General features: G+C 38.6%; 2 protein-coding genes across 2 annotated transcripts in view; both read right to left on the reverse strand.

The window, feature by feature from the left end:
- Positions 1 to 214: 214 nt before the first annotated feature.
- LOC147335393 (Fc receptor-like protein 5) lies at positions 215 to 13402 on the reverse strand. Its single transcript, XM_086286060.1, has 9 exons — positions 13366 to 13402; positions 13078 to 13110; positions 3408 to 3674; positions 2646 to 2924; positions 2270 to 2545; positions 1768 to 2067; positions 1007 to 1264; positions 539 to 787; positions 215 to 378 (listed from the first exon to the last, which is right to left on the reverse strand). The coding sequence occupies exons 1-9, from the start codon at positions 13400 to 13402 to the stop codon at positions 215 to 217; spliced, it is 1863 nt and encodes a 620-aa protein (XP_086142186.1).
- An 11665-nt stretch (positions 13403 to 25067) lies between these two features.
- Positions 25068 to 26790, reverse strand: part of LOC147335394 (basement membrane-specific heparan sulfate proteoglycan core protein-like) — a 53506-nt gene continuing 51783 nt past the window's right edge. The window contains exons 23-26 of the mRNA XM_086286061.1: positions 26337 to 26399; positions 26170 to 26229; positions 25778 to 25840; positions 25068 to 25563 (exon numbers count right to left, since the gene is read on the reverse strand). Of these exons, the coding sequence (XP_086142187.1) occupies positions 25439 to 25563; positions 25778 to 25840; positions 26170 to 26229; positions 26337 to 26399 (311 nt within the window). The 3' untranslated portion in view covers positions 25068 to 25438. The remainder of the gene's footprint in view (positions 25564 to 25777; positions 25841 to 26169; positions 26230 to 26336; positions 26400 to 26790) is intronic.

The raw sequence follows: 26790 nt of genomic DNA on the forward strand, positions 1-26790 counted from the left end.
ATCTCATTATCCTATGTTTTATAGACTGTCTCAATCTTCCTTTACTGTCACATCCTTCATCAAAGTTTGTTTTAATAAAATTTGTAGAAATTTGGTTTCTTAGTTTTTGTTTTATTTGGATAACTTTCTAGGTTCTGTGATAAAGTTGTGTTTTAGTTTACTGTGACAAATACTCAATGAAATGTCAATACTACTAATACTATGACTACTACTACTAATAATAATAATTATAATAAAAAAAAGAAAAGAGGCTCTTACACTTGGACTGTCTGCAGCGATACAACAAGAGCAGGAGAATAATAATGAGAGAGACTCCACAAACCAGTCCAACAATCAACCACACAGGAGATGAAGAGCTGTCAGCTCCTGACACAGTTACTGTAACAACAAATAGCAATTAATTAATAAATTATAATATTATGATGAAATACATTTATAAAATAGAGCCAAGTGACTTTGAGACTTAAATCAGACAATATAACGTTCATTCTCAGTCATTGGTTTATAAAAATCCATCAAATGTTTTGCTCCTGCTCACCTTTAACTGACATCCAGCTCTGTGCTGACTCTCTTCCTGAGTACTGACACTTGTAGAAACCTTCATCAGACTTTGACACTGCAGAGATCTTCAGCTCCCCTCGGGGATCATTTTCAATAAGTTTGTCATTGTGATAGAAAAACACATTGGAAAGTATTTTTTGTGTTCTCAAACTGCAGCTCAGACTAACAGAAGCTCCCTCAGTCACAGGATGAACAGGACTCACCAGGATAGGACCATCACCATCATCTGTGACACAATCACACACAATTGTTTCAGTCACATCAGCTGGTGCACACTTTTAGAAAAACCTGACAGACAATACAAATGTACAAATGCTTTTCATCATGAAGATCTGATCTTGTATTTTTCCCACATGAAATGACTTCACATACAGCAAAGCTGGGACAAATGCTCATGTCACGTCTAAATGATTCAAATCCAAGAAGTAAATGTATAATAACATACTCTGTACAGTGATGTTGACTGCACTGCTGAACTCTCCTGATCCAGACTCACACCAGTACACTGCAGTATCTGACTTTGATGTGTTGATGTCACATGTGGATCCAGTCATTCTCCTACAGTCAGAGAGTCGGCCGTCCTCAGAGAACTTCCTCACTCTCCACTCAGTGAAGTTTCCCTCACAGGTCAGTGAGACAGAGTCAGAGGTGAAGTGTTGCACTCTGTCAGGACTCACTGTGAGAGACGCTGCTGAATGAACATCTGAAAACAACATGCGGTCGAAAAACAAAGCTCACAGAAGTCAGGATTTTATTTATTTTTTTAATGGCAACGATTATAATCTCCTTATCTCTCAGTGTTGTCCTCATATTTGTCAGAGCCGTTAACTAGTAAGCATTCTCTCTTGATCTTTTTTCTTTAAATTTCATATTTTTGGCTGTTTTATCTGTACATGCACTTTTATCTAAGTGAAAATAATTACAATTAATAAACACAAAGCTTCTTACTTTTTTCATAGTGACAGTGTAGAGGGACAGGAAAGCAAGGAGAGTGAAAGGGGAAGACAAGCAGCAAAGGGACACAGGTCGGACTGCTGCCTAGCCATACGGCATATAGGGTCGCCTACTTATTTCACTGAGCTTAACATTAAACAAGTTTTAAATAAAGACTTTAATCACAATCAGAAATGAAAAGATTCAATTCTCCTTTGGGTGACCTTTAAAGGTAAACAACAGCTGCACTGGTTATAAGAGAATCAAACTGACCTGCAGACCAGACAAACTTTGGTTGACTGTGATCAGTGTGATACTCTGGGTCTCCTCTTCCAGCTCTGCACACATATCCTGCTGTGTGTGTCTGTCCATGAATGATGTAGGAGTCCTGTGCAGTCCCACTGCCATCAGGTAGCAGCTCATAACTGGAGGATTTCTCTGATAGATCAGGAACAGCTTTATACCAGTAGAAGCTCCATCCTGCAGACGGATGTTCAACCTCACAGTTCAGAGTTACTGAGGCTCCAGGACTCAGCCATGATGGAGACACAGTGAGGACAGGACGGGGTTCATCTGTTCAACAAAGATTTGCTCTCAATGTTTCGTCTCTTAACTCTGAATTCAATGTCACTAAAATGTTGACTCACAAATATTTATGATGAACTTTAAGAGTGAGACTATCTAAACATGTCAAATATCTCAACATGTACTAATATAAACACATTTTTACAAACTGTTTCTATTTCCAGGTTAAATGAACTATGACTCTACTTACTGTCAGAAACTGTCAGTGTGACTGAATCACTCCACTCTGTTGTTTCATGCTGTGAACTTTTCATTCTGCCCTTACAGCGATAGTTTCCACTGTTGGATGATGAAGCAGATCTAATCCTGTATTCACTTTGATTTGGAGCTTTTATCCTGCTGTTTGTTTCCCACTCATAATCCCACTCAGTGTCTCCTCCATGGATCTCACATCTGACAGTGATCGTCTCTCCTCTGTATATCTCAGACCAGTTTGGATACAGAGTCACAACAGGTCTGATTGGGACTGTATTCAGGAAATGAGTAAATGAATGACAAAAGGGGTCAATTTCCATCAGATACTTTTCATCAGGTAGTGATTTGGGTTTCATTAAATTTGAACTCACCAGTTTTCCCAATCCTGACTGACTGGCTGTCCTCTGTGTAGTAAACTGGGTTTCCTCTTCCTCCTCTGCACCTGTAGAGTCCTTCCTTTGAGACACTGATTTGTCCATTTGAGTGGAAAACTGCATGTTGTGTGGTCAGGGCTTCAGAGGATTTCTCATCTGTGTACCAGTAGTATTTCCATCCAGATGATGATGATGGGCTCACAGAGCAGGTCAGGGTCACACTGCCCCCTACTGGAACAGCTGTGTTATCAGCTCTCAGTTTGGCCTTTGGTTTATCTGCAGTTCAGTTTAGAAAAAGAACAAAAGTCAATGACTGAATCAAACCAGTTGAAATAACTTGGTGGAAATATGGAAATAATAAATATCACATAACTTTAATGGTGAAGCTGCAACAAACTGTACAACTATCACACAAACACAACACTAATCTTTCATATTTAATTTGCTGCATTTCTAAGTTAAAAACACACACGAGGAACAATCAGTGGATTTAATGTTTCTTAGTGGATGTGGTGGAGCAGCTGAGACAGATCCAGCATTTGTTCTGCATTTCATCTTTCATGTATTAGAGCTGCACAGCAGAGAAGTTACTCTCATATGTTTTGTTCTCTTCACTGTGAATAAAAAGCTGCTGTTCAGGTTTTTGTTGTTGGAATAAAAACTAAACATTTTACTGACCAACATGAAAGACAGTTATAAAGCTGTAAGAAAGAAGAAGTGCTTTGTCCTTATTTAGATACTCTGGATGAAAGATCTTACATGACACAGTCAGTGTGATGATATCACTCCACTCTGAGAAGAAATAGTCCCTTCTGCCCCGGCAGCTGTATCCTCCACTGTCAGACTCAGTAGCTCTGATGATTCTGTATTCATTGGATGTTGGAGGTGTGTTTAACTTGGCTGCTCTCCATTCATACGTCCACTGAGCTCCTTCACCTCCCTGAATCTCACATCTGACAGTGACTGTCTCACCGCTGTATATCTGAGGCCAGGATGGCTGCAGGGTCACAGTGGGCTTACTGGGAACTGTTCACAGATAAATATCCAGTTAGAGACAAATAGAAACATAAAGATAAAAAAAATGAGATGGAATAAATTCTTCTATTTGTCAGGAGTTGTCTCTCATCTCAGGTTTAATTAACTCACAGTTGAATGAAATTGTTAGCACAGAACACAACATCTCTCAGTTTGGCAGAAATAAAATTATTAATCTCACGAGTTTCTCTAACTGTGACGTCACTGCTGTCCTCTGTGTAGTAAACTGGATCTCCTCTCCCTCCTCTGCAGTGGTACAGACCTCCTTGTGAGACTCTAAAAACTCTTTTTGCTTCATTTCCTCTCATGAGCTGAGCTTTAGAAGAGACTGAATCACGTCTGAACCAGTCAAACTTCCAGCCAGCAGAGCCCTCCACAGAGCAGCTCAGTGTCACACTGCCCCCTGCTGGTATGACTGAACTGTGTGCTGTCAGTGTGGCTCTGGGTTTACTTGCTGTTGAAGAAACAGGAAAACATACATCATATTATGATTTACTTCAGGGAAAATAACAATAACAAAATTAATTAATTAATAAGAAAATACATATTCAAACTTCAAATATCAGTTCAGTTTTGAATGAACACCAATGAGTAGTAGACAGATGTAAACATAAAACATTAAATGTCAGCATGAATCATGGTCCAACTCACATGAAACTGTCAGTCTGATTGCATCACTCCATCCTGTTAAGAGATAGTCACTGCTACCCCGACATCTGTAGTCTCCACTGTGGGACACTGAAACGCTGCTGATCCTGTATTCACTGGATGTTGGAGGGCTGTTTGTGTTGGGTGCTGTCCATTCATATTTCCACACCTTTCCTTCACCTCCCTTAATCTCACATCTGACAGTGATTGTCTCACCAGTGAATATCTGAGACCAGCTGTGCTGCAGTTTCACTGTGATCCTGTTACGAACTGAGAAAAACAAAGACATCACTGTTTCCAGCAGCAGCTTATTATCATAATTATTTGAATGATTAGTGTTAGAATTAATTTCAGTGTGCAGACTACGTGTTGGTTGCAATGATAAAAAGTCAGCGTAATGAGGTTTACTCTGTCCTTTCAGGCAAATTCTTGCATTGATGTAAACGAGGTTCTGCTGATGCAGATGTTAATAATAATGCAGTGTCCAACCTAACAGCCCCAGGTCAGTGTCTGAGTTTTACTGGCCCATGAATATTTATTTTGGCCTGCAAAAAGCCTTTATATTTATAATTTTAAATATTACAGCATTTGTATTAATATTTTGTATTACTTTATTTTAAATTGGAAAAATAATGTAATGAAAGCCTTGGAATAAATATGGTCATGGTACACCCCACGCCCCCCTTTAGACTCCTCCCTTCTTGTTGCAGTTATCACTGGTATAAAATGTTGGAGAGCTGCCGTGAGCCTTCTGTGAGCTGCCTGATTTAAACATGACACCGGGCAAGTTAACAGTTCATCTGCATATTTTAATGTGACTTCTGTATCTTTAATGCAGATTTTTTTTCCTGTGCAAAACAAACAGCCGTGGATGGAGCAGCTAAAAAGTTCACTTTTCCTCAAGTCAGAGTTTATTGATCAGGTGATGAAGGACTTCTGAGCTTTTTCCCAGGAAAGGTTTTAATGCTGAAGACAGGGACAGCGCTCCTGTTTTACACACTAGAAACACATTTTCTTTCACTCAGCTTGAGCTCACCGTCTCTGGAACAGCTCCACCTCTTTGCTCCATGTGTGCAGACTGACTGCAGGTTAAACTGTCAGCATCATCATCACTGCTGCTGTTTTTTATGATTGTTTTTGTTGGAAAACTGGGTCTGCATGCGTTCAATGTTGTCATACTTTTTATCAACAGGCGTGCTTCTTAATGTTTCTATTGCAGGTCTATTTATAGATGCAAATGTGGGTGAAACACTCGAGTTCACATGGTGACGACTGAACTCTACAGAGCTGTTTGTTAAACAAAGCATCAAAGCAAAAAACTGTGAAAGATTTTTTATAATCGTTTTATGAGAATTACTCGATGAACAGTTGCAGCCGTAGTGCTCGAGTACTTTGACATTTTGATAAGCTGTAGTTTTCTGTGTGTGTGTTGGTTTCTCTGTGAGCTGAATGGAAATGTCAAAGCAAAATGATTTCTATAAAAACATGTCAACGTCAAAGCTTAAACTATATTAAATTTTAAATCTTAAAGAAAGCAGATTTGGCAACCTGAAATGAATGTGCTGTTGTCACAGTCCTGGCTCTGGTGACCCACTGTTTGTGTTTTGGTTTAAGTTATATTCTTTGAATTATTGTTTTCTGGGATTTTTCATATTTCTGGTTTCCTGTTCTGTTCTGTGCCGTTCGCTGTGTTCTTGTTGTCATGTCTCTAGTGAAAGTTTTGTTCTGTATCCTTGTTTTCCTTTTGTCTCCATGTGTTAAATGCTTGTCTTGTTTCTCTGTCTCTACGTCTTCCCTGTGTTTCATGTCTCAGTGTCTATTCTGCATCTTTATGAATGTCATGCTACATGTTTTTTGGTTTTTTGATAGCCCGTCCTGTGTGCAGTGTGTCTAGTTTTGCTTTCCACTTGCCTCATTATCTCTAATTATTCCCAACTGTTCTTCCTTCCTGTTTCTCACTCCCTCATTACTGCCTGTGTATTTAAGATCAGTGTTTTCCTCTGTTTCTTGCTGGTTTGTGTGTCTGTTATCCACCTGTCTTTCTGCATTCCAGGCTCCCTGTTCCATATCTCAGGTCTTTATGTGTCATGTACTGGGTTTATGTCCCAGGTTTTTTGTTTCTTTGTATGGGGTGGCTGTAGCTCAGATGGCAGAGAAGGTCAGTCACTAACCAGAAGGTCGGTGGTTCAATCCCAGGCTGCACCCTGGCGGCATACCAAATATCCTTGGGCAAGATACTAACCCCGTGTTTGCCTACTGGTGGTGGTCAGAGGGCCTGTCCGGCAGCCTCGCCTCTGTCAGTGCGCCCCAGGGCAGCTGTGGCTACAACGTAGCTTGCTATTGCCAGTGTGTGAATGGGTGAATGACTGAATGTCGTGTAAAGCGCTTTGGGGTCCTTAGGGACTGAGTAAAGTGCTATACACATGCAGGCCATTTTGTATGATTTTTAGTTTTCCCAGTTTAGGTATTTCTTTTGTCCCTGCACTGCTTCTGTTTGTATCTCACGACTGTAAATACAGCTCTCTCCCAATAAGTCATTAGTCAGTGCCTGCTCTTCGGTCCTTTCTCTCACCTTCCAACTACTGCTGTTGCAGCCTTGAGAGTTATATAAAATTTCCTGTTCAGATCAATAACATTAGACATTATCATTGCTGATTACTCTGCAGGACACTTGATTTGTTTTCAGTAACAGAGATTTTTAAGTATTTTATTTTAAAAATAATTGTTTTGCATTAAAAATCTGCAATCATGATAATAATAAGACGGAACTATCTCATAATGAGTCTGGGTTTTAAACTTTAGACTTCATTTTTTACTCTAAATGCGGTGCTTAAACTCACAAGTTTCTTTAACTGTGACGTCACTGCTGTCCTCTGTGTAGTAAACTGGATCTTCTCTCCCTCCTCTGCAGTGGTACAGACCTCCTTGTGAGACACGAATAACTGTTTTTCCTTGTTTTCCTCTCATGAGCTGAGCTTTAGAAGAGACTGAATCACGTCTGAACCAGTCAAACTTCCAGCCAGCAGAGCCCTCCACAGAGCAGCGCAGTGTCACACTGCCCCCTGCTGGTATGACTGAACTTTGTGCTGTCAGCGTGGCTCTGGGTTTACTTGCTGTTGAAGAAACAGGAAAACATACATCATGTTATCATTTAGTTCAGGGAAAATAACAATAACAAAATTAATTAATTAACAACAAAATAAATATTCAAACTTCAAATACCAGTTCAGTTTTGAATGAACACCAAAGAGTAGTAGACAGATGTAAACATGAAAACATTAAATGTCAGCATGAATCATGGTCCAACTCACATGAAACTGTCAGTCTGAAGGCATCACTCCATCCTGTTAAGAGATAGTCACTGCTACCCCGACATCTGTAGTCTCCACTGTGGGACACTGAAACTCTGCTGATCCTGTATTCACTGGATGTTGGAGGGCTGTTTGTGTTGGGTGCTGTCCATTCATATTTCCACACCTTTCCTTCACCTCCCTGAATCTCACATCTGAGAGTGATTGTCTCACCAGTGAATATCTGAGACCAGCTGTGCTGCAGTTTCACAGCAGCCAAAACTGTTCAACAAACAAATATTGTTAAAAAAAAGAAACAACAAAAACAAAACAGGGAACAAAAAAAAGATAATACAAAAAGTTGTTTCCAGCAGCAGGTTTTATAATAATTATGTGAATAAATGCTGATTTGTCTTTAAAAATACCTCAAATACAACAAAAACAATAATAATAACAGAATTTTTTTTAGTTCAAGTGAAATGTTTAAACTCACCAGTTTTCTGAATTGTGACCGAGTCACTTTCTGTAATGATGATAATTTTCCCTTCAGCCTTGCAGGTGTACGTGCCTCCTTCAGACACAGAGATCGTTCTGCCCGATTCACCAGTTATTATGGACTTTTCTTCAGATGACGTTTGTCTGAACCACTCATATTTTAAGTCAGCAGATTCCTTCACATCACAGGTCAGTGTCACACTGCCCCCTGCTGGTATAGTTGTACTGTCTGCTGTTAGTGTGGCCTTGTCCTGTACTGTAAGTCGGACATACGACAAACCAAGAAAATTAATGTCAATGCATGTTTGATGAGAATGAAGAAAAAAGGGGAAATTTATTTAATGGCTTTTTCAGCCATATATTTTTCCAACCAACATTCATCTGTCCAGTAAGTAACAATAAGCGATAAATACACACAGGTGACTTTTTGATGGGCTGAGCAATTAATCATGCACGGACTGATTTGTGCATTTAGAACACAGAAGAAATCTAAACATGGAGGAACTAGTTGCCAAAAAAATACAAAGTGGCTGCTGCATTTGGGCACACTGACGAGAGTGCATTTGCTTGCAGCTGGAAGAAGATGCTGTTAAAACAGCCCTGTTATTTTTTTCTCCTGTTGACTGCTTCTCTTATCTTTAACCAACATTATTAGCAAACTTACTCATGGGCAGATAAATAAATCGCTCTTGTAAAAACGACCAGTGTCACCCTCAGCCTGTCATCGATGGTCGATAAATACTCGCCCAACCTTAGTGTCAGGGCTCTGTGTGCGGGCAGGCGGAGAGGAGGATCCAAACGCAGAACTCAGACACTAACGTGAAACCCAAAAACCTCAGCTTTATTGCTGGTACGAAAACAAAACATGAAGTGACCACTGAAACCAGAGAACAGGAACACACAGGCATAATCTGATGGTACGACGCAACACTGAGCATGGGAAAACACAGGGCTTAAATACACAGGGTAGTAATGAGGGAATGGGCCAGAGAAGGGAGACACAGCTGGGGGAGATCAGGGCTAACGAGACGGGGGAGCTAAGCTGCACACACTAACATAAGACAAAGACTTTCACAATAAGACAGGAAACAAGAAGTACTAAACCAGATGCAGACATGACACTGAGAGACAGACTAGACACTGAACAGAAACTGCAATACACATGAGAACCCAAAACCTAAGAACTGATCCCTCACCAAGAATAACAGAAACAGATCCATAATGATAATAATAAACAAAGCACCAGAACATCAGAAAACAATCCATAATGCAAAAATAAACCAAACATGATAAACTCAAAATACTGGGTCCAACGGACCCAGAACCGTAAGGTAAGGTAAGTTAACTTTATTTATACCCAAAGGCAAGGTAAATTTGCTTTACAGAAAAATGACAGCATTTGACATCCCTTTAAAAACACACATACCTAGTAAATATATAAAACTCACTGTGACACATACTTTAATATTTCGAATCAAAAACAGTTCTTATTTAATTCAGTGACAGCAACGGGGACAAAGCTATTTTTATAACGCTTTGTCCTGCATCTCGGAAATAGAAACCTCCGTCCTGAGGGAAGAAGCTGAAATTCACCCCTTAGAGGATGGGAACCATTTTTAAGGATTGATAAAGCCATCCTCTGTACCTGCTTAGAGTACAGGGAGGCTAAACAAGACTGTGCCTCACCTATCAGACGACTGGACCATCTCACTATCTGATTTAGAGAGTTTTTCTCTGTGACAGAGGTCTGACCAAACCATGCCACCAAACAAAAGGATAAAACAGACTCAATAAAAGAACGATAAAACAAAGTTAAAATTTTTTGGTCAATGTGGAAATGAACAAGTTTCCTAAGGCAATAAAGGTGCTGGTGACCCTTTTTACAAACTGATTTGCAATTTTGATCAAAGTTCAGTTTTTCATTGATTATGGTCCCAAGATATTTATATGATTGTACTTGCTCTATTTTGTGACCTTTAATTAAAGTGACTCCGTGCCCATTTTGTTGTTTCCTAAAATCAATCACCATATCTTTTGTTTTAGATATGTTCAGCTGGAGATAAGACTCCTCACACCACTGAACAAAGTCATCAATGACTGGACCGTAGTTAATTTCACCCTCTTTCAGTAAGCTGACAATAACAGATCTGCATATTTAATAATGACCCTGTTTTCATGTCTGCCCTGACACATATTTGTATAGAGAGTGAATAATAAGGGCGATAGGACGCACCCTTGAGGAGAACCTGTGGAGGAGAACACTGGGTCAGACAGAACCCCATTTATTCTCACTGACCTGTCAGTTAGAAAATCTAAAATCCAGCCCACCAGGTTTTTCCTGATTTCAAACTGTTCTAAAAGTCTTTTAATTAAAATATGGGACTGTATTGTATTAAAAGCCGAAGAAAAATCAATGAAAAGAAGTCTTGCAAAAGTCCCTTTACTCTCTACATGTTTAAGAATTAGATTTAGTAAAGTCAAAAGTGCGGCCTCCACTCCTCTGTTGGGCCTATATGCAAACTGCATTGGATCCAGCTGACCTTCAGTCTCTTTCATAATCACATTTCTGATGATTTTTTCAAAGACTTTCATTACAACTGAAGTGAGGGCAACAGGCCTGAAGTCGTTTAGAATTTTTGGACGACTAGATTTAGGGACAGGAACCACGACTGCTTCTTTCCAAAGAGATGGCACATGTTGTGTTTGCAAGTATTTGTTAAAAATAACCTGAAATATAGGACTGAGTTCATCAGCACAAGATTTAATTAGGCGGCCACTAATATTATCAGGACCCTGGCTCTTGTTCACATTGACTGTATGAAAGGCCTTTTTAACATCGCTGAGTTCAATAATAAAGTGCTGAGTATCTCTCAGTTTCTGTTTCAGTTCCAAAATATCCTCGCTAAAATCAGAAGAACTAAAACGAGCATAAAACATGTTTAAAGCATTTGTTGACACTTAGTTTACATGAATGATCTTTTTTCTTTGCGCCACCTGCTCACTGTGAAATGTGGTTTGATAGCTTTAATAAAACAAAGGGTAAAGGGTCTTGCAACTTTCAGGTTACTGATTTTACAAAAATTTTAATAAACAACAACAAACAATTGGCCAAAAACACCAAATATAAAATAGTAAGCTGCCTGGAAACAGCTGGATCATTGTTCGAGGTTTTAGAGGGTTTTAACTGTTGGTGGGAAGATAATTGTTTCCTGATGTCCTGTTTAAACAGACGTATAAATGAAAACAGGAAACTTCAGTTTGAATTGTAGATAAACTCACATGGGCTGCAGTTTCACAGCAGCCAAGACTGTTCAACAAATATGGTTAAAAAAAGAAACAACAACAACAACAAAACAGGGAACAAAAAAAAGATAATACAAAAAGTTGTTTCCAGCAGCAGGTTTTATCATAATTATGTGAATAAATGCTGATTTGTCTTTAAAAATACCTCAAATACAACAAAAACAATAATAATAATAATAACAGAATTTTTTTTTTAGTTCAAGTGAAATGTTTAAACTCACCAGTTTTCTGAACTGTGACTGAGTCACTTTCTGTAATGATGATAATTTTCCCTTTAGCCCAGCAGGTGTACGTGCCTCCTTCAGACACAGAGATCGTTCTGCCTGATTCACCAGTTATTATGGACTTTTCTTCAGATGACGTTTGTCTGATCCACTCATATTGTAAGTCAGCAGATTCCTTCACATCACAGGTCAGTGTCACACTACCCCCTGCTGGTATAGTTGTACTGTCTGCTGTTAGTGTGGCCTTGTCATGTACTGTAAGTTAGAAATACAAAAAAAAAATAATTCCCCCCAAAACAAGAGAACTATTGTCACTGCAGGTTTAGTGAGAATTTTAAAAAGACCATTATGTTTTACTAGATTTGTAGGTCTGCTTCTGTTCACCACCACAGTCAATTGTAAATCAAATAATTAATGTGACTGAAGTGCAGACTTTAAGCTTTTACTCGATGAGTTTCACCAAAAAAACAAAAACAAATCATGAATTGTTTTAGAATAACAGCCATTTCTAACCACAGTTAGTTCAGTGGAAGCAGAACTAAACTCAAAACAGCTTTACTGATGAAACTTCACATGAAAACCAAAAACCCAGAGAGGGCTGAGTGCAAAAAACTCGGATACTAACCAAGAAATACAGAACAAACAGGGAAAATAACTATGAGACAAATCACGACAAAGGCTGAAGTACACACATGTACTGTAGTGGTGAATTTCTCTCCCAAGCTTTGAAAACATAATTTTTCCACTTCTTAATGTGAGATATTCAGATTTATTTCTGACTCGTACATACAAACAAACGATGTCACGGTCAAAAAACGATTTGCTGCCTCAGTCCACATTTCCATTGCCGTCCTGGCTCATTCTAACCTGCTACCACACATGTGATCTAATGTTTTCTTACCCATCACATTAAACTAAACTAATATTTCTCTACAGATTGGCTCTAACATGTAGTAATTAGGGAACTAAATCAGGGAGACAAGACAGAGGGAAGAAACACCCGAAAACAAGACACGGGACAAGGGACTGTCAAAATAAAACAGGAAGCATAAACACTGAAGCAGAGACTAAGACACAAGCTTGACCCAGACAAAGGGTAAACAAACAGGAAGACAAGTCTGACTAAGCACAGGAGATCTAACAGAAACACAGACTAGACTCAGGGAACACAGGAGGATGGGAAACAAGCTTGAAGAATAACTGAAAAGATAACTATACACACAGAATATGAATGAAAACATAAACTAAGAAAAAGTTTAATATTAGAAAAACTAAAAACTGAAAAACTACAACAAACCAAGTGAAACAGAGAATATCAAACAGATGCCGAGAGTCCAAAACTAAAACTCTTGGTCTAAAATCCAGGATCATGACAGATACAGATCGATACTGTTCAGATTTTATAAACAGGAAGAAAAGAAAAAAAAATCTTACCTTCAGCATTTCCATAGAAGAGTGTACTGAGCCCTGAAATCAAGATTGAAACATCATCCAACTCTTTGAAAAATGTGCATTTTCAGTTTATGTTCATCCTCAAATCAGTTTCTGAGCTCATAAAGTATAAACTTTAAATGTAAAACAGCAGTGTATCCCACACAGTGTTAAAACAAGCCAAGTCAGCACCAATCACATTCTTAGACAAACCTTTTCACCTCCTCGTGATATTTAAATAGTTTCTTTAATCAGTAACATGCAAACAGAGAAAGTCAGTGATGTACTTACAGAATAACTCCAGCACGCAGAGCAAAGAGCGCCTCATCCTCACATCCAGCTCTGCTGCTTTAACTGTTTTACTTTGTACTAAAAATTAAGCAGAAGAAAGAGATGTTGTTATTTATATAGATACGAGTGTAACTTCTTCTTCTGACTCTTTGTGCTTCCTTCCTTTTCACACTGAGCTCAAACAGCAGTTGTAGCTTCGACTGCAGCAGTTCCTGTATATTCAGAACAGATCAGCTTGCTTCTTGTGTGGTTCCATTTTTGTTTTCTATTCAAACCTGTTCTGTTACTAAACCCAAAGTTGTTCTGACTTGAAGGAACTGAACCTCAACCCTTCTGATTATTAGAAGATTCTAGCTGCTCTGCCTCCTCAGCTACAGCCATCCTAATGACTCCAGCACTGTTACATTAATTAAAGTTTATTTATTTTTAAAGTTGATGTTTAACTTTGGTTTTAAGTCCTGTAGCAACAGTAACTTGAGTGAATGATGCATACTGAGCAATTATACAAAGCACAGCAACAACCGTGCATTGCTTTATTGTGTTAAACAGTTTTATTTGACTGAACTTCCTGTTCCCCGTTTACACGTAAAGAGGTGTAATAGCTGCCACATACTCACTAGAGCAGTGAGCAGACAGTAAATTCACTTTGGCCATGTCCACACTAAGGCTACGTCCACACTAGCCTGGATAAATTTAAAAACTGTGTTTTCGTCTGAAAACGCTCTGCGTCCATATTGTTTTCATGTGTTTTCATGAGTTGTTCATCTACATTGAAACGGCCAAAAACACTTACGTTCCACTACTGCGCATGCGTGAAAAGCAAGAAATTTCTGTCTCCCACTTATTTACTTTACAGCTCTTTGAAACGTCGCGGCAAACTGAGGCCCAGCACAGAGGAAAAGCACAGAGTTTTTTAAATGGACTAACAATGAGGTGGAGTTGTTGCTGCGAGTAACACAAAAGTGCAAAGTTGCAAGAGCAAGTGAGAATTAAAGAATTTGAACAAAAGCTATCACACTGCGTCGTGAAAACGGCATTTTTAAATGTATCCGCTTTGGAGAGCGTTTTCAAAAAGCTCAGCTGTCCTTGACTGAAAACGCCGTCAAGGATGCTCTCCTGGATGGGGATGGAACACAAAACCAACTTTTTCTCTCACTTTTGGCCTTCCGTCCACACTGAGACAGCCTTTTCAATCAAGGAAAATTGAAAACGCTCTCTAAAGTGGATCAATTTGAAAAACACAGTTTTCGCGGCACAGTGTGGTCGGCGCAAACTCAGAGTTTTTAAAACGATGACGCGTTTTAGTCATGTGATGCAGTCATGTGACCAATTAAACTAAGCTAGCGGAGGGCATTTTGTTTGCTCTCAGTTTTGACAGCCCTATTAAAGATTAATATCTGTTTGTACATGCTTCAGATAGCTTTTCTTCAAATTCTTTAATTCTCACTTGCTTTTGCAATTTTGTACTTTTGTGTTATTTGCAGCAACAACTCCACCTCATTGTTAGGCCATTTTGACACGACCTTTCAAAGAGCCGGAAAGTAAATAAACAGCAGACAGAAATAACAACAGGTCGAAGTGTAGACATAGCCTCTGATACCAAAAGTAGTCACTTGTCTGCTTTTACACACATATAAACATGAGTGATATCCCATTCTTAAACCATAGGGTTTAATATGATGTCGGCCTCAGATCGTCGTCTGCACTTCAAGGTCAGATGAACGATGCCAATGAGGACGCCAATCTTCACATTTTGGACAGACAAGACAGATCGTTTGAGACAGGACATCTATGTCACTGTGAACGACCATCTTTGAACAGAGAGGATGACTTATGACACCAACCATCTGCCACCTACAATCTAGTTTTGAGATCCCTTCCCATATGCCCAGGCACATCTTGCATTAGGTGACGATAGCTCACATGAAATTGTGAGGCAAGGTCACAACAATTTTATGGTTTACCCAAAACCTCTGGCGATAGTGATCCACGCCTTTTTTCATACCTTGAGTCACATGATTAATAGTGGGCCAACAGCCCTGTTAAGCAACGACCTGCATTAGGGTGTAAATACCCGGGACTCCACCATTTGGTTTTAGAATTTAAGAAGCTGGAACAGCTGAATTCAGTGATCTGGATGTGAGTGAATACTTTTGGCCATATATAACATCACACTGTGAAACTTAAAAAAAATAATCTGAATGCACATCTTGTACAAACTAAAATATACTTGGTAACTGAATACATGTGTCCATCCATTCGCTTCCACTTATCCTTTTCGGGGTCGCTGGGGGTGCTGGAGCCTATCCCAGGTGGGGAACACCCTGAACAGGTCACCAGTCTGTTGCAGGGGTAACACACAGGGACAGACAACCAGTCGCACATTCACAATCTAAATGGGCAATTTAGATTTTTCAATCAACCACAGAACGCATGTCTTTAGTCTGTGGGAGGAAGCTGGAGAACCCGAGGAGAGCCCACACAAACATGGGGAAAACATGCAAACTCCACACAGAAAGACCCCGTCCTGATGGTGGAATTGAAGTCAGGATCTTCTTACTGTGAGGCAACAGTGCTAACCACCGTGCTGCCATATGCCCACATACATGACATACATAGACATACATAACATATTACATATTTAGCAAGATGCTTTTAACATAACTGAGAGAGGAAAGAGGAAGTGGATAATCAATAAAAATTCATTCCTACAAGAGATGACAACCAGCAAAGACAAAAAACTGAGTTTTTAAAACTTTGCATCTTGCTCTCTCTGCTGCCAGCTGTCAGAGATAAAACATGTTTTCTGGAAGGCAACACACATATTTAGCTTAAATTGTTCTTCCTCATTTTAATTCTGCAGCAGAAGAAAAAGATAGTTAAGTCATCATTGTGTTACTGAAGCGAGCTCGGCAGCTCAGTGCTGACTCACAGTGACAGATATAACACCTCTGTGAAAGCCAGCAGGCAAACATTATTTTACCATCACATTGTATCGAAACAAACAGAGAATCTCTCTCAGCTCTGCCACACATGCTTCACACCACTGATGCTGACAAACATGTTATTTTCATACATGTTTTACAAATAAACTACTGTATTCTGAGTTACCACCTTGTCGGCTCCAGTAATTCCCAAAGTGTGGGCCAGGGCCCCCTCGTGGGCCATGAAGGTAACACAGGTGGGCTGAAATTCAGTTTGAAAATACAAGTATCACAAGTTTGGTGAAACAGAGCTGATTCCACTTTCAAATATTGTGCTTCTAGGACCAGAAGAGAAAACAGAATAAAACAGGAAAGTTTTATCATCTAAAGCTTAAAATGAGACAAACTTCACACTGGTCCAGCCTTCAAAAGTTCAGTCAGAGCAAATATTCATGAAACATTTTTTTAATGAACTTCATGATGACAGAACCCAACCAAGGCCAGGAACCACATAAGTACCAATGGGTACTGATCAGTGGCAGAGTTCCCAAAAGGATGTCAACAGGTGGAACTCACAGAGCAGCAGATGATTGAATCTCTGCAGTCTCTGCCATCAGCACAGGTGGAACAGGAAAGGTTTTTTTTTTACACATTTCCTGTTTCAAAAAACCATCATTATTTCCACACTGTGGAAATGGGCACATGGACAGCATGGACAGCAGAACTGTCATGGTCCCTGTGCCTCACCAGCTGATACGTATTAGGCAACATGTGTTTTTGTTGTTTTGCTCTTTCTCTCGCTCTCTCTCTCCTACCAGAGGGGGTGCACATTACAGGCTCCCGCCCCTGGTCCACGCACCTGCCATTTCCACACCTGCTGCCTATCTTCGTAATCCCGAGTCCTACTTAAATAGGCAGCACTGTGCTACTCGTCGCTGGATCGTTGAGCTATCAGCGTCAGTTGCTCAGTAGGCTGAAAATCTGAATCAGTGAGTTGTTTCTGTCAGTTCATCTCTTACTGAAGATTTTTTGTGCAGCTCTTTCCCGGACCTCTCCCTTCCCTGGTCTGAGCCTGAGTCCGTTAACTAATCGTGACAACAACGTTTAAATCCCTGGAATACGAGACAGCTTTTTAGTCTGGTTGACACATGTGACGTGTTGTAATGTTACCAGATACATCTTTCTTCAGTCAAGGCCAGAGGAAATAGTTCTGAATATAACTGTAAGCCTTATGAACACCCAAATGCTCTGATTGTGGGATGTCTTCAAAACTTTGTGATGAAATCTACTTGGCACAATCACGGTAAGCTGTATCAGAAAGAAAATAAAGCAAAACAAAAATAAATAAATAAATATTGTTTTTTTTAAGTACTTAGATGAGATTTTTGTTGCTAGTTCACTGTGAGAAATGTTTAGAAGCAAGTCAGGTACAGCCCTATTCTCTGGTCCACCTCACTCGACTTGAGCTTTAAGTGCCTTCCTTGTGTAATGACACATGGTGGGTTGACTTCAAGAATACATGAAGCTGATGCATCATTACCCCAGAGCTAAACAGGTAACAGCGGACAGCAAAAATCAGCACCAGACCAGTTTTTGCTTTTTGCCACATGTCCATAATGTGAGAATCATCTCACCTTCTGCATCAGCTGAACCTGTGTGATGTTTTGTTATTAGACTAATGTGCTAATCACAGTTTGACCATAATGAACACCAACTTTGAACCTGAGGAGCGCATGTCACCAGGACACCCTAGATCGAAGGATGATCACTTTTGTAATCATATAATCAGATCTGCAGCCCCATGTTCTGGACTCTCAGATGAAGCAAGAAGCTGAGATGATCGCCACCTGGTTGTCAGTTGGATCAGGATTCTGAAGGAGGCTGGGGATCTGACTGCATCGTGTTCTTCTTCTCTATTACTGAGGCAGCTGCACAGAGCTGCTGCTGCAAGGTTGTTGGTGCCTGTCGTGGTGGTATTCCAGATGGTAGACTTGAGAGGTAAAGACAGCCATCAAGTTGAAGACGTCAAACTCTCAGGCTTTATTAGCTTGTGGCACCTTGGAGGAGGCTAACAGGTACAGGCAGGCCAAGCATACTGCAACCCTGGCTGCAGCTGAAACTAAAACTCAGTTGTGGTAGGAGAGTAAAAAGTTTATAGTACACCTGGAGCACTGTTGATGTCAACCAAGGATATTGTAAGCAGTAGAAGGAATACTTCAAAGATCTGATTGAAAAGCCTTCCATAGAGGATTCAGAGTCTGGGGATGAGTGGGCTCCATTAATAGGAGTGATGGTGGTGATGTAGTGAACTTATTAACAGTTATTAACATTCACAGGGTAGACGTGATACTTTGAGATGAACCTAAAAATACCAAAAACCTGGAGCAAAAGTTTTGAAACGCCTGTTTTGTGGTGACAGTTGAAGGCAGCTGTATGAAGGCAGTGTGAGAAATTTATTTTCATGGTTTCACAGCACGTCATTTTTTTCCCTTTAGTTTAGTATGTGTCATCACTGCAGTGACACCATTTTTAATCTGCTGTCACACACTGTCATCCATACTTAAATGTACCAGAGAAAATTATTACTGTTATTCGGGTACAGGGAGCAAATATAAACATGTGTCATGCACACAGAGAACAAAGTGAAATTCCCACTGTGACCTTTGTGTGAATTCCCTGTTAATTCTCTGCTATGAGCTGATAACATAAAACAGCATATCTGTAACACAGAAGACTTCAGGCTGAAACCACAGGCTGCATTTCCTCTTTTCTAGGTGGTCACAAACCACGAGGCCTTTCAGTGGATAAAAAAAAGCCTCTGAGAGGATAGAAAGTAACCACCAACCATGTAGGTGTAAAAAGAGATACAGAAGACTAGAACAGCTTAAAGGGGTGGCAGTAAAGGCATACAGAGCAGTAGTTAATAAAATTATATTTATTTACAGTTAATTCCTGTATTTTAAAGCCAACTAAAAGATGAACTCTTCCTAAATAAAACAATAAAAACAAGCCATGCAATGAAAAATAAAATCACACAGAGCAAACTAGCAATGAAAGAGAATACTATGCATGAAGTGACAACAGCCGTAAAATAAATCAGAATAATATGGTAAAGATATACTCTGTCGTCTATCAGTTGTATATCACCTGTTACTGGGTCTGGCTCCTCCTCCAGGTCTGACACTGGTTCCAAAGAAACAGCTCCACGGCCTCCTGCCGCGACTTCCTTTATGTCCTCTTTGCTCTAAGTTTAAGTTTACCTCATTGCGAGGATGAGGTTAGGAAGTAACAAAACTACTTTTCAAAATAAAAGCATACAAACAAAATACATATGTTGCAAAAGTGTACTAACTAACACAGAGTGTGATACTAAAATCATTTCCACCAAGTGACAAAAGCACTGAAGGCTGCTCAGAAGAAATAATTCATCCTCTTTCACTTTTAAGGCTCATCACACTTTGGTTTTTATAGACAGAAAACTGTGTGTATTGTATTTATTTATTGCAACATGACATGGGAAATAATAGACTCTGAAGTCAAAGTCTTCAACTTTTATCTTCTAATATTTAACATCCAGCCAAGCAGATGAAGTCATAATAAAATGACTCCCTCTGTTGGCAACCAACTCCAAACACAACCCAGTGATTATATTTTGTACTAAAGTACTACACAAAACGTCCTTAAACGATGACTTAATGTATTTTTGATAATGAATACTTGCAATAAATAACTTAAAATATTGTAGTAACACATCAGGTAGCAAACAAACTGAACACAGAAGCACTAAATGAGCAAATCACAACTCAACAATCAGGAAAACAGCTGCTTATGAAATTCCCACGGTGCTCTTTGAATTCCTTGTTTCCTCTGCTGTGTGAAGTTTGCTGAAAACATCAAACCTGCTGAACAGAAGATTTGTGGCTCAACCCACAGGCACAGCCAGAAATCATGAGATGTTTCAGTTTCCTCTGATAAAAAGACAAACAGCAGAATAAACAGTTTGTTACACACGTGTAAGGACGACAGACCGCTCAGAAGAACAAAGAGGTTGTTCTCTATCGTCATGTTTCCAGTTTTAAAATACACCCATCAAAAAATATACACAATTCTTGTTTTATGACTTCAGACTAAGGCTGCCACAAATGCTTATTTTGATAGTTGACTAATCAGATCATGCATCCATTGGATCGTAAAACGTGCAGCTTATTGCACCAGCAGCATCTGCTCTTATATAACTATCATTAGCTTACAGCATTAAGTGTTTAAGATATGTGCCAACTAAAAATAAAGACTAGATGATAGTTTATTAAACTTTAATGAAATTTGCAGATTGTCTCAGTAAAGTTTAATAATAAACTCAGCCGTCTGCTCCTTGCTATCTAAAATATAACAGGACACTGGAGTAAATTCTACCATCTCACTCTTTTTAATCAGTTTTGTGTGATGTTTATTCAGCTGTGTAAAAACTATAACTTTAATCTCAGCCAAACCGATTTACTCAGGAACAAATAAAACACTGAGAAAAGCCAAAAAAATATATTTTTTTAAGTCATCTAAGTGACTTAGATCATGTTTAACCTGAGTAGCCAAAGACCGCAGGGATCTGAAAATGATGTGCCGGGGAGTTCAGTGTTCTCGCCGGCTCTTGTGAGCCTTGAAACCCCGGCTAGCTATCGAGCTGGTGGGTAACAAAAAGGAGCACTTTTGCCAATATGTGATGTCTTGATAAACAGAGCAGATATTTGAAGTGCACACAGCTACATTCTCAGCTGAAAATATCTTAAAAGTTTATTTTGTAACCCAGAAAGAGTAATAAGAGTAATATTAAAACTAAGTAGCTGCCGCCATTCTTGGAAACTGGAATTGGCTGGGCCGCGCTATGAATTTTGGGATAGGTTGGGCCACGAAGGATACACCCGACCCATCCTTCAAATCTGTTTTAAATGTCAAAAATATAGTTCAGTTTTAGAAGCTTTTATTCAAGTTGAGCAATTCAGATTCAATCTAACTATAAATGCATGAAAATGAATAAAAATGTTTAAGATAAAGCAAAAACCCCCAAAACAAAACAAAAAAGAAAAGAAATCAAGAAATACATTCATTACATTCAAATTCACACAGTACTGATCAGATCATTTATGTGATGTCCTCCCGATTTGCATACAATGTGAGCCATCAGGGGTCAAAAGTGTCCCCACTTCATTTGACTGTTTTTTAAAGTATAAAGTATAAATTGTCAATCAATTCAGTGTTACACCTTAGTTTTACTTAAGACCAACACATTAACACAAAATTTACTCAACATTTTACATTTTAGGGCCACCAGACCTTCTTTACAAAAAATAAACCCTGTTTTTTTAGCGAAAACAAATTGAGAAAATTAAATATTTAATTGTTTAGATAATTTTGACTATCTGAATAACTAGAGAGTGCTGTATGTTGAACTTTAGTGAGAATTTTTTTTTTCAAGCGTTTATAAATTTTTAATGGCAGCAAATAATCACACTGGTGGTCCTCAGGGGTCAAAAATGTCCCCACTTCATTTGACTGTTTTTTAAAGTATAAAGTATAAATTGTCAATCAATTCAGTGTTACACCTTAGTTTTACTTAAGACCAACACATTAAAACAAAATTTACTCAACATTTTACATTTTAGGGCCACCAGACCTTCTTTACAAAAAAATAAACCCTGTTTTTTAGCGAAAATAAAAAAAGAAAATTAAATATTTAATTGTTTAGATAATTTTGACTATCTGAATAACTAGAGAGTGCTGTATGTTGAACTTTAGTGAGAATTTTTTTTTTGAACCATTTAAATTTTTTTAATGGCAGCAAATAATCACACTGGTGGTCCTCAGGGGTCAAAAATGTCCCCACTTCATTTGACTGTTTTTTAAAGTAAAAAGTATAAATTGTCAATCAATTCAGTGTTACACCTTAGTTTTACTTAAGACCAACACATTAACACAAAATTTACTCAACATTTTACATTTTAGGGCCACCAGACCTTCTTTACAAAAAATAAACCCTGTTTTTTAGCGAAAACAAATTGAGAAAATTAAATATTTAATTGTTTAGATAATTTTGACTATCTGAATAACTAGAGAGTGCTGTATGTTGAACTTTAGTGAGAAAGTTTTTTTTCAAGCGTTTGAAAATTTTTAATGGCAGCAAATAATCACACTGGTGGTCCTCAGGGGTCAAAAATGTCCCCACTTCATTTGACTGTTTTTTTAAAGTATAAAGTATAAATTGTCAATCAATTCAGTGTTACACCTTAGTTTTACTTAAGACCAACACATTAACACATAATTTACCCAACATTTTACATTTTAGGGCCACCAGACCTTGTTTACAAAAAATACACCCTGTTTTTTAGCGAAAATAAAACAAGAAAATTAAATATTTAATAAAATTAAACATTTAAAAAAGAAATTTTTTTTAAAAATTCTCACTAAAGTTCAACATACAGAGTGCTGTATGTTGAACTTTAGTGAGAATTCTTTTTTTGAACCATTTATAAATTTTAAATGGCAGCACATAATCACACCTGTGGTCCTCAGGGCTCAAAAATGACCCCGTTTGCTTTGAAGCAACAAGTATAAAATATCATCCATCTCTGTGTTTCAAGGTTTTATTCAACTTTATTCCAACTCATTGCCTGACAGTTTTCTATATTTTGGCATGGTAGGAGGGCATGAGTCTGAGTGAAGGCAAACTTTCATGAGGACAAAGGCGTGTCCATATTTGACCCAAGTGCAGGAGGAAGCTCAGGTTTATTCCTCTGCACTGGTCCCATCATGGACAGCATTCTTTCTGCAGTTGCAGGCCAAGGGGCATATACAGTAAACAAGCTGTTACAGGTGATTGTTTTCTTTTGGAAACCTGCAATGTTAGGGACAACTCGTGTCCTGACTGCAGGACAGACGGTTTGCCATCGCACACGAGCATGTTCCATGTACAGCTGGACCTGCATCACATGCTGCCCATGTTTTTGTCTCAAAGTTCCCTGGTTTACTTGGATGTTCTGTTGGAGGGGACAGAGTCCTCTGAAGGGGACTTGGTGCTCATACAGTCACATCAGTACCAGGATCTTACATCACAGCAGGAGGAACACCCACTTGTGTTTCAAGTCAAGTCAACACCAACACACATCATACACCTCAAATGGGAGCACGTTTGTGTCATGAACGACGATCATCTATTGTGTCTTTATCAAGAAATTATGTCCTTTTTGTGCTTCTATGATTAATCTTGTGTCAGCATGAAAACTTCTCTACCAGACTCAGGATGTCATAAACTGGCCGTAGCGACTCTACTGGATGCACGGCAGTAAGAATCAACACACCCACATATGCCTACAGCTGCATTCGGTCCATTTTTCTTCCTCTCTTGTTGTCCCTCCTTGTTCATCATTGAGTTGGCTGTAGAGCAGGTCATCTGCTAATTGGATGGTTGTTGGTTCAATCTCTGTGTGCTCTAGTCTGGAGTTCTTACCAAGGTGTCCTTGGGCAAGTTACTGAACCCCAACTTGGTCTCTGATGCATCCATTGGCATGTGAACGTTAAAAAGCAGAATACAAGCAGAATACACTGTGTATAATGCTTTCAGTACTCGAGTAGAAAAGCCACTGAAGGAGTATGGGACCTGGCACATGTGCTTGGACTGTGGTAGATCATCTTTCTCTGAGGCACATGAGAGAGTCATGCATCGTCTGTCACTGGGAAGGTTAGAAGACCAGATCAGTGTTTCCTCACGTTACTGCAAATATTCCTCTGTCTCAGCTGATTCCTCTTTCCTGCTTGATTCTTTGTCTTCATCATAATTGAAATGGATGATGTGTAGTCCTCTGACACATCTTCTATTTCAGTTTCACATTCTGAAAATTCAAGAAACTTCAAGAAGCCCAGTCACTTTCTCTCCAAGCTCCTCAGACTACCATGTCCTGGATGCCTGAGAACCTACTTGAACATAGTTCAGATTCTTCATCACTTTTCTTCACTTCATAGCCTTCTTCCACTTCTGCAGGTGGCTGATGTGCTTTTTCAGAGAAAGGGTAGCATGTGCTCTAAATATTGACAATATTTTCTATATCTTCTAACCCTGGATCTTCCTGAACATTGATTCTCCCTCCTCATTATACTAGAGGACAATATGTGCTTTGTCCTACTGGTCATTGCTTTGCACAACATGGTAAAAAAAAGTATGCTCATCAAAGTATGCAAATCTCCAGTGCAATGGAGGCTTTTGAGGATACTTTCTGTGTATGTATTATTGTAGAGTCTACCTTACAATACGAAACACTTTGATGCGGCTGTTGTTGTGATTTGGCGCTGTATAAATAAAATTTCATTGAATATAGAGCACCTGCCTCCTCATTGTGCTGCCTGTTGTGGTTGTTATGACCAGTGCTTGACCCCACACATCAGTGATCCAAGATCAAAGATGTTTGAAAACAGTATGGTGTGAAAATACGGCTCTTTGCAACACTTTGTACTTTGGGGTCATTTTTGTCCACGAGGGCCAACAACGTTATAAAATTCAATAAAAACCACATAAATAAATCAAATTACTTGAAACTTATTCCAATCATTCATAGTATAGTAATGAATAACTTCTGTTATTTTCAGCCCATTTGATGAATAACAAATACATTTTTGATAGCAAAAGATTTCTTTAGAGGACAAAAATGACCCATGGACAACACAAGGGTTAAATAATGTAGATTTTTAAACAAATACAGTAAAAGTATGTGTTGCTGCCCATAACAGTACTTTTTAATGTAACACTGCTGACTTAAAGTCGTGCTATCAGCTACTAAAGATCACATATTTCACACTTTGTTCTCACTGATGTTGAAACAGGAAACATTCAGTTAAGTTTTATATACAGAAAGCTTTAAGAATATAAAAACAGCTGACTATATAGAACACAGTATGCTTTATGCTATAAGAGAGTACTAACTCTATATGATATTATGATGTAATATTGTAACTGCACATAAAGCTGAGCATGTCTGATATTTGGGCAGCAGAGGAGCAAGAGTGGCTTCATAAAAAGCTTCTTCTTGGCTTTGCTGCTACAGCTCTCCTCACTGACCTGTAAGACAAGCACAAAAAGACAAAGTGATTTCCAACATGTAAAGATATTATGAGCTGAAGACATTTAATAATGTGAAGAATAAATCAGCCTGCATGGCAGCAGAATTACTGAGAGAGCTTCCTGATGTGACTTCAGAATAAACTGCTGCATCAGCTGCAGGACTTGATTTTCCTGTGAATGAAGAGAAGATCATTGAAAACAATAATATCATTAACCAGGAGGAAACTGGATGTGTCCACTAATGCAAAGATAAAATAGTAGATTTTTAAAAGCTGATGGATTGTGAATACATAAATACAAATATTAAAATAAACAGATTTACATTGTAAGAGCAGATAAACATGATGAACAATATTCAGTGGAGATGATGGCAGACTTTGCTCACCTTTGTTTTTCTTGGCTTTTTCTTTTTTGGGCTGTTTGACCTCAGCATACATCAGACTGTCCTCTAAAAGAGACGTCAGAGCTCAGGACACATTTGTTCAGCACAGATATGATACAAACATGTTGGATACATATGGAATTTAAACTTTTTACAACTACAGTGAAAGAAATCTAAGTAAAAATCATTTGTTGCCTGTGACACTTCAGCTTTGCATGTGTGTGTTTTGTGATTGAGGTCTGGGTCAGAATCTGTGGATGCTGTGATTCAGTAAAGCTGAAACACTGATTAGTAAGTGAATAACTAAACTCCATGTTGACCTATAATTACCTGCAATATAATGATGTGATGACATGTTCAAGTACAAACACTGAATGAGACTGTTGTGACTGTACCTGCAGCTCCCGTCTTCACCTCAGAGTAAACAGCACTCTGCTCTGCTTTATGATGCTTCCCTGTGAAGATGATCGAATCCACAAAAGAAAAACATTTAATATATTTTTAAACTTTTCAAAAACTTTCCAGGCTTTTCTTCTACATTGTATATGTTTTCTATACTCACACTTATTTCCAAAGTTTTCCAGTTCAATATTAGAGTAAATGACATCTGGGGGTTTATCTGCACCTGAAATGTTCATATTTTAGTTACACAATTGTAAACCAATGACATGGTGCCAGTTTCCTTAAATTAAAAGACTGTTTCATCTCTAGCTATTCTGTGCTTTTCACATGATGTACTGCACCAGTGTTTCAGTGGCTCACACATGAAAACCAACATGACACATTTTTCAAAGATAAATGAAAAAACAGAAAAACCTTTTACAGAGTTTCATTAGTTGTGTTTAAATCAACAACAGGACTATCAGATATTTTCAGAGCATGAACCCATCATGGTGTTACTATTTGTGTTGTTCTGATATGAAACAATAACATTTGTGGATTCTTTCAGTCGAGTTAAAGATACAATCAGTTTATAAAATCCTGTTTGTTTCTGATCTTTTGTGCATGTAGTCAGT

Source organism: Aulonocara sp. 'chitande type north' Nkhata Bay, linkage group LG3, assembly GCF_057382095.1.
Source record: "Aulonocara sp. 'chitande type north' Nkhata Bay isolate Kocher_YH1m ecotype deep benthic linkage group LG3, A_spYH_male_GT1.1, whole genome shotgun sequence".
Taxonomy (NCBI): domain Eukaryota; kingdom Metazoa; phylum Chordata; class Actinopteri; order Cichliformes; family Cichlidae; genus Aulonocara; species Aulonocara sp. 'chitande type north' Nkhata Bay.

Coding starts and splice junctions, on each gene's coding strand:
- LOC147335393 (XM_086286060.1), bottom strand. CDS start 13,402: ATGAGGCGCTCTTTGCTCTGCGTGCTGGAGTTATTCT. Junction 3,675..13,077: donor CTTCTATGGAAATGCTGAAG/GTAAGATTTTTT, acceptor ATCTGTGAACAG/TTCCCAGTAAGCCCACTGTG. Junction 1,265..1,767: donor AAAGTTTGTCTGGTCTGCAG/GTCAGTTTGATT, acceptor TGTTGTTTTCAG/ATGTTCATTCAGCAGCGTCT.